This window comes from Taudactylus pleione, unplaced genomic scaffold (assembly GCF_031769625.1).
Source record: "Taudactylus pleione unplaced genomic scaffold, aTauple2 ptg000655l, whole genome shotgun sequence".
NCBI lineage: Eukaryota > Metazoa > Chordata > Amphibia > Anura > Myobatrachidae > Taudactylus > Taudactylus pleione.
Genome location: NW_028285057.1, coordinates 1486428 through 1494815, shown reverse-complemented (window position 1 = coordinate 1494815; position 8388 = coordinate 1486428). Strand labels below are relative to the sequence as shown.

Genomic DNA, 8388 nt, shown 5'->3' with positions numbered 1-8388 from the left:
CATTTTTAGAAACCTTCTTTGCTTTATGTAAAGTTGATCAGTTTCATTCTGCAAAAATAATTTGTTTGCACCAGCTGAGAAGGCGTAGATAGGGCTTTAGCTAATCTGGTGCATTGTGCACATTCCCATGACTTCAGCAGTGAAAAAAAATGTAGGAGCAATAAACAAAAAAAAAGCAAACACTATAACACACACAAAAAGCAGCACATATAACAAACCGATATACCAATGCTACTTATAAAATCAGTATTTTAGGAGAAAAATTTTAAAGTTTAATGTAATGCAAGTGTTGGTCCTAAAGTGGCCGGAGGTTGGAGATGTGACAGTTTTGCAGAATGCACCCCATGAGTTTTTTTTAGACTAAAGCTGGGTACACACCTAAAGATTTTCTGTCCAACCATCCAACTAGTTGATTGATTGGAATGAAAATCTGGTAAGGTATGAAAGCAAATGACAATCAGCAATTTGCTCCCAAATGCCGGAAAATGGACAAAAACTGTTGTTTGAACAAATTGTTTAGATCAAACATTTAACAAACTTGTCTGACGGCCATTTTCATCTGTTTTCTGGTATTTAGGAGCAAATTGTTGATCCTAAATACCAGAATTTGCATATATAGCGGTACGTCTGGCTGTGTGTATGCCCGACCCTTCGACCGCCCATACACTGGCTGCAGGGACCGCTGACACGGACATCGCAGTTGTGATGACTTGCCAGACACATCGAGCGGACGATTGGAGAGTGCAGACCGATCCGTCGTTAAAGTGTGTAGTCAGCAATAATTAATGTAGGACATTTCAGCAATAAAATAGTGCAAATTACTCTTGTATCTACACAATATACTTTCCTCAATGTTATATTATAAACAAATATACATTATGTACAATTTCAATTAAATGGTCTCTTTTATCCAGTCAGTTGTCTTTAATGTTTGAACATGATTTTCACAGAACCAAGATGCTCGCTCATGCTACAGACACATGACGAGAAAGTGAGAACGTGATCGCAGCGACAACATAATAATAATAATAATAATAATAATAAAGGCAAGCCCTGCATAAAATATATATACTATACTCGCTGAGTGACAAGAGGCAAACAAATAAAGAAATACTTTTTCTATAAAATATCTATATCCAATTCAAAATGCCCAAGCTTGCAGAAAGCCATAAATAATATTTACAGGTCCACCCAAACAGAACAGGTAGATGGTATACCTGCGTAGCGCAATCTTCCCTTCCGAAAAACAGCTTTGATTTGTGAACTTGTTCTTCTTCAGTATCAAACTAAAGAACAGTATCTTTCAAGCATTTGGAAATAATATTTCAATGTAATCCATATTTCTGCTCCATTTAAAAACATCAAAATACATATATTACACATTGTGCAATAGGTAAGTTATGTAACAGGTAGGTCTCTTCCTTAAAGACTCAGTAACTACATCCCGGCATTATAGAACAGAATTGGGTCCAGCCAAAGTGACAATGGTAAAGTCTACATCTGCTCCAACAGTCCTCTGTGTGGACCGGGCACAGGCTCGCTCGCCAGACTTGTAACTGAAAGTGCCGAGTGTTTGATGCCGACACACTTCTTTCCCTTGTGGATTTCAACTTTCCCAATATCCATTTCTTATTTAGAGGATTAAAAAAATATGTATAAATATCAAGTTTGGAAAATCTGTATCCTTGTTCTATGAGATGTCGATGAGCGAGGTAGGAACAGAAAATACTGGAAGTAGCAAAGACAGAAAAACCTGCATTTGTTGGCGTTGGCACAGAATTGCTTTCACGTTGGCACTAATAGGCATCCAGGCTTTACTACCAGGTTATGATGAATTTGACCAACAATCCTGGAAGTCTAAAGTCTGTTTGTCTACTTGGCACCATTTGAACGTTTGGAGATTATCTGAAGGTGCTTTAGTGACCTTTTAGCAAATCTCAATACACTTCTAATCCCTGGAATATTCCCTGATGGTTACGCGTCCATTCAGCCTGTTACGTTGTCACTGTCCTCCTCTGCGTCATCCAGTTCTTCTCCACTGGAGAGAAGTTTGCCCCTTTCTGCAAGGTCCTCCATCTCCACATGTAGGTAGCCATTGCCACACCTTGGAAGAGTCTCTTCCAAGGGTTCTAAAACTTCATCTACCGTGCAGCCCTGGCTATATTCGCAATGGCCAAATTCCTTTGTTGTCCTTTTCTTTAACCAGTCTTGCAGAGTCTGCTTTAGGAACACAACCGGAATGGGCAAGGCAGCCACGATGATCAAGCTGATTAGGAGGCCTAGGGCCCATGGTGGATACTTCAATTTGTCTTCCACTGCCTAACAAAAAGAAACAAAAACAGACAAGTAGTAAATAATATAAATTTTAGTAGTAAAACACCAAAGTAACATATTGGATGAATTAGACAACGTAAGTAGTGGACTCCTCAGATCTCGCCAACGTTTTAGAAAGCAGAGGAGTAGAGCAGCTCTCAGCCATACCGTTTCACTATTCCAAGACTGGTACACTGGGTCTTCAATGCACATCCTGATCAAACTGGCAAGTAGGAGTCCAATCATGGCCAGGATACTGATGTACTTCCACATGTACTTGTACACTCTCCACGGAGGATGGCCCAACATTCCTTGGATGTCATTCATAAACCTGGACACAAATTGCAGAAATTGAATCAAGATTGCATTTATTTACTGATTGTGAACTTGGCAAAATACTTCATTCAAATTCTGAAAAGAAAATACACCAACAGCATAAAAAAAATGTTAACGTTAAAATTTAATTTCCTAAAGCCTGATGGTTAATCCCATATTATCCAATCTTGTCGGCTGCCGTGAGGTTCCGTAATAACCTCGCGGTTATTTTCTTTCTGCACATTGGTTTTAGAGATGGACTCAAAGCCGTTTTTTTTACGCAGATCGAGCTATTGTTTGCCATTGTGCATGCGTGTCCGCCGGACTGCGCACGTGCAGCGATTTTTTTGGTGATGGCACACGCATAGCGGATACATTTGCAAAGTGAGTGACAGGTAGTCAGTGTTTGGGGGGTTAGTTAGAAAAATCCCGGCGGGCCTGACCGTTTGAACGCCGGTTTATGCCCGTGCATAAACTAGCTATTGTGATCTCCTATGCAGCATGAGACCTCTCTGCGTATCAGGAGAGCTGCAGTGTTTGTGGCTGGGTCAGACTTGCCTTACATGCTGCGTGACCGGCCAATGTGCATCGATGTTACCGACGTTTACGCTGTTTGCCGTCGGACAGCTATGAGAAGGCAGCAACGGGCAGCCCTATGCTTGAGTAGGCTTTGGAAGCATTAGCATACTGTATTTTGTCAGCTTTATTTCGTGCGAAATTGCCGATGCCATTACATTAGCACCTGCTGCTGAATTAGGCCTAATGTTCTCGGTAACCATCCTCACACAGGTGCCAGCAAAAATGAGCAACTTTCTCATTACTGTAATTGCATTTGCAGGCAGAAACATGTGCCCAAATAGTAAAAAGTATCGAGATAGAGATAGAGATAGAGACAACCAATAAGCTCCTGTCACATTACAGGCTGTGTTTGAAAAATAACAGGTAGGAGCTGGTTGGTTGGGACTTTAATCTCTCTGCAAGGCTTAGTACATAGACACCTAAAGTGCATGAGGAATTACACAGTTTGGCTCTAGGCAGTGCACTGGATAGATTTATCTATATGGGGATATGCAGTTAGCCATTGTTTGTTATGTTTCTATACATATCACCGATAATGAAAGTAATAAGAACATTGCTCATGTGTCCTCGCACCACTATAAATGTACATGATGAAAAAGAACACAGAACAAAACAATGCAATGCACACAGTAAAAGTGCAGGAGGGCTTGGACAGACCAATAAATTATACGAATCTAAATTTAAATGAAACAGCATTTTCTTTCACTAAATCTAAAGCCGGATTCTGCTTTAGTTCATTTTCACTAAACCATGTGAAAATACACTGTAAAGGGATGTATTTACTAAAGTGAGAGTTTTTAGAAGTGGAGATGTTGCCCATAGCAACCAAAGTAACTCTGTCCTATGTTTATTATTCAAAGTAATCCACCATCAATAGTACCACCTAGTGGTCAAATTGTAATAAATATGGCAGAAATTAAGTCTGTTCTTATACATAGTTGCCAACACTGTAAAAAGGTCCTCTTCCGGGAGATACCAGAGGGCTTGGCATGGTGAATTAGGACATCAGGAACCCCCACCCCCCCACAAACACCGCTCATTATCTCCACTCAAAGCAGCGTGGAATAGGGCCAGAATGATGATTGCTGCAAAACATGTCATCAAGTCCCGTAACGGCAATTTTACTGAGCGTATGAGAGCTTCCAGAGATTCAGGAGTCTCCCAGACATTCCGGGAGAGACGTCAGCATGACCCATTACAAGGAAAACACCTAAGCTGGTCACTGCACATATGGCTTACAAGATATATACAAGTTCATCCTTAGAAGTTCATTCCATATACATTATCTGTTATTAACTTGGAGTTGGAGGGGAATTTATGTATCAGACTTGGGGGGTAATTTACAAACAATTGGCTTCATTCAGAGGACAGTAATGCAATTTTTAATGCGATTACTTGCCATTGCGCATAAGCCGCGGTGTGATTGTTTTGCAACTCCGCACACACTGAGTAACCATTCGTAAAATGAGTGACAGGTAGTCAGGGTTTGGGGGGCAATAAAACACAGGCGTGCCTGACCGTTACAAGGGCGTACATAAATTAGCCCTAGCGATCTCAGAAAAGCTGCAGAGACTGTGGCTGGTCAGACCCTCCACAAGGGCAAGATGGCCGCTTGATGTACGTCGATGTTACTGATACTTACGCAGGTAAGAGAGACAACATATGCATATGAGAAGGCAGCAGTGGGCTTTGGAACTATTAGCATATTTTCGCAGCTGCATTCAGTGCGAAGAACCACTTGGCCCATCTAATCTGGCCTTTTTTAACCTTTCGGGAACCTCAACCCTATATGATGCTATAGAAACCTAGAATTTGACAGCAGATAGTCTTGCTGGTCTGACTTGTGCCGCACTGATCAGAACAATTTCTGAACATTTACACTAAAAGTCAGTAAATAGCGCCCTCCAGCTGGAACACAATAGTGACAAATTGTCGCAAAACACGGCGGAGTACAATCTCGGGCTCACCGAGCAGTAACGGGCGATGTTCCAGCACCATTTATGTTCATATATAATACTATAACATCAAGTATAAAAACAGATCACAAGATGCTGCTGTACCTGTCTGCTCCGTACACCCAGGCCACTGCCACGTTTTCAAATATCACCACGATAATGAGAGGCAAAGTGGCTGAATAGTCATCAAACATGGCCACGAAATAGGATCCTGACCGCTGGACGAAGAGCAACCCGATCAAAAGACCAATTATACAGCAGAGAACTACAAACAAACAAAAAGGGGAAATAAGTGTGAGCATAATAAAAGGAGAGTAATAAAATAGGTTTATCGTATACACACACAAAGCTATTGATTCAATAGTTTTCTTGTAAATGCTGTATGGCTAGAAGTTGTCTTCTGGAGGCATCGGAGGTGATCCATTAGTGGGATTCGGTCATAATACAGATAGTCGGAATCCCGACATCAACATCCCAACGGTAAGCACTGGGGTTATGGTTAGGCACTAGGCGAAGGGTTAGGTTTAGGCACTGGGGGGTTAGGTTTAGGCACCGGGGAAGGAAGGGTATGGGTAGGGAGAGGGGGAGGTTTAGTATACTGTCCGATAAGTGTCGGTATCCTAACTGTGCCGGGATGCCAGCAATGGGAATCTGAGCGCCAGCATCCCGTACTCAACACATATTAGCGGCTATTTGTCATTTATGTTCAGAGATTAGGACCTAACCTAGAAATTACGCACATAAAGGAAAAGAAACGTGTACTAGACACAGTGGTGTAATACTGGAGAGTGAGTCTACACATAATGGGAAAACATCAGGAGACTTTTACATGCATTAAGATGGTCTTAAATCACAGGTGGGTGATATTTTTATTCTTTGGGTCACACATATGCAACAATAAAAGCTCCAGATCACCACCACCAAATATACAAACATTTACAAATATAATGCTGGCCATTAACTTGCGCGATTTCGGGCCGATTGCACGATTTTCGACGCGTCGTACGACGAATTGTGTGGAAATCGTGTAGTATTTAGGTAGGATACGATCCGATGCGCGCTCCCGCCGCTCTTAAAAAGTATCGTATGAACAGATGTGCAGCCCATATTATCTATTGTAATCGTATGCAGATCGTGTGTGAAAAAAGCACCAAATCGTGCCGTCGGGAGCTGCCTGGGAGCTAGTGTATGGCCAAGCTTAACAGACGGGTACTAAGAATAACAGGGGATTCCCTCTTCTTTGAGGCTGGTTTACTCCAGTTAGATTGATATTTTATAGTCTGGCAACGACGGGTTTCAGAATTGTGTACTGTTATTCGACTGAGCAGGACTAAATGTGGCAGGGATCACTCATCAGAGGCCCAGGCTTCGCTGGGTATGCAGGCCATGCTTGGGACCTCTGACTTGGAGAGGATGAAAAGAACTCCTCTGTGAGGGAAGGAGGTGGAGTAGGAGGGAGCAGCACAGCACGTGTAGAAGAATAGGCACCAATCCTTGGGGTGCCACTCAAAACATCCTCACAATGGCACCTTGTGGCACTAGTGCCAAAGGTTGCACACACCTTGTATTAGGGACTCTCCTCCCTTCTGCGGCTGTACGACACTACCCAGACTACCTGCTTAATGACTAAATATAGAACTACTGAAGCCCCATTTTTTTTCCTTTATGCAAACAAAAAAAAAAAGTTACTTGCAGATACCAAAAAGGAACATTGTACGGCTGTCTGATATATTTTGATTAAAACCGTTCGGTTGAAATCTGCAGTATGTATAAAATGTGTCCTAAGAAAACTACATAGTAAACTCCATGCAGCAGCAAAAGATAGGAATTGTGCGTATTTTAAATTTTATAAAAATATTTGACCTTTTATAAGCCATCTTATGAGTTACTGCATATTTATTATTTTATTCCATTTCTGAAACTGGTTTTATTTTATTTTTTCTCATTTTAATCAGATATTATTTTTCATTTGATATTATTTTACTTTAAATGTATTTATTGGTCCCCGTATACCCTATGAAATGTTTTCCCCCGAAATTTGACACCACCACCACATATTTTTTGCCACCGTTATTTTGTTACATAAGAATTATTAGACCTCAATTACATGGACAAATAAGCTCTGGGCAGAAATAAATGAATTACAGGTGTGGCAGTATCACCAGAGATGGCACTGGCGAGCAGCAGATTCTGTGTGTGGCAGGAGAGATCCACCCACACAGAGGAGAAAAGGATTGTGGGAAGATGTGTAAGGGTGCCTTTTGGCGAGAGCTCAGCTGTGGGCTGATAAGGAGGCAGACCAGTCAGGCTGCCGTTGGAGACAGTCTAAGTGGGACTGTGGCAGCCAGAGAGCCCAGTGAAGCCATTGGGTTTCAGGAGGCCTGAGTCCGGACCTGCAGGAGGCAGGGAGGACCACAAACCTCTCAGACTGTGTGACATTGAAGCAGCTGGGCTGCAGGCTGAGGAAGCCAGGGCCTATACCTGTAGGATACAGGAAAGGCCACCAAGACTGACTGTGCTTTGAATAGCTGTGGTAGCAAAGCCAGGCTGGAGCCAGCAATAGACCTGCAGAGAAGCAGGCAGAGACTTTATTGGCAGACTAGCTGCACCATGATAGTCAGGGGTCAAGGAGTGAGTTAGACGCCCTGAATTCCATGCTGAAAAGTAAAGGACTATTACAATTATTTACTTGAAAGCTGTGTGCGGACCCTCATTAAGCACCTAAACACTGTACCAATCCACCCTCTACCGAGCTAATTAACCGAAGTTATCACAGAGGATACAGAAGTCAAAAAATGTAACTGTAATAAATGTTGAGTTCTGCAAGCAATCTTAATAGCATACTCATATAACAGGAATATTTTATACTGGAATGCCTAAATATTTATGTTAAACAAATACAAAATATAGGGTAATATCTATATTATATCTTAGTTGAGTGTAAAGGCTTTGTCAATTGAATTACATGTAGTTATATTCTTGTTGCACTTCTACTCCATATAAAATATATAAACTTAGCGAGTACAATGTGTATATGTATATCTTAGTACTGCTGGTGGGATTTGAAGTCACCAAATATATATTTTTAACAGTTGCTAGTTATTCATTTTATTTTTTTTCAACAGGAAAAATTCCAGGTGTCACTTTAGCCAATTTGGCTTTGTGTAACTGGCCTTTAAAAAAATAAAATAAAAAAAACCCATACTGTTGTATGAAAAAACAAACA

General features: G+C 41.3%; 1 protein-coding gene across 4 annotated transcripts in view; it reads right to left on the bottom strand.

Annotated features, from left to right (window-relative positions):
- Window positions 1–904: 904 nt before the first annotated feature.
- LOC148478435 (sodium-dependent neutral amino acid transporter B(0)AT2-like) overlaps window positions 905–8388 on the bottom strand; it is an 80804-nt gene continuing 73320 nt past the window's right edge. For all 4 annotated transcript variants that reach the window (XM_088455438.1, XM_088455435.1, XM_088455436.1 and 1 more), the window contains exons 10-12: window positions 5268–5427; window positions 2482–2644; window positions 905–2319 (exon numbers count right to left, since the gene is read on the bottom strand). In XM_088455438.1, coding sequence (XP_088311564.1) covers window positions 1987–2319; window positions 2482–2644; window positions 5268–5427 — 656 coding nt within the window. In that variant the 3' untranslated portion in view covers window positions 905–1986. The remainder of the gene's footprint in view (window positions 2320–2481; window positions 2645–5267; window positions 5428–8388) is intronic.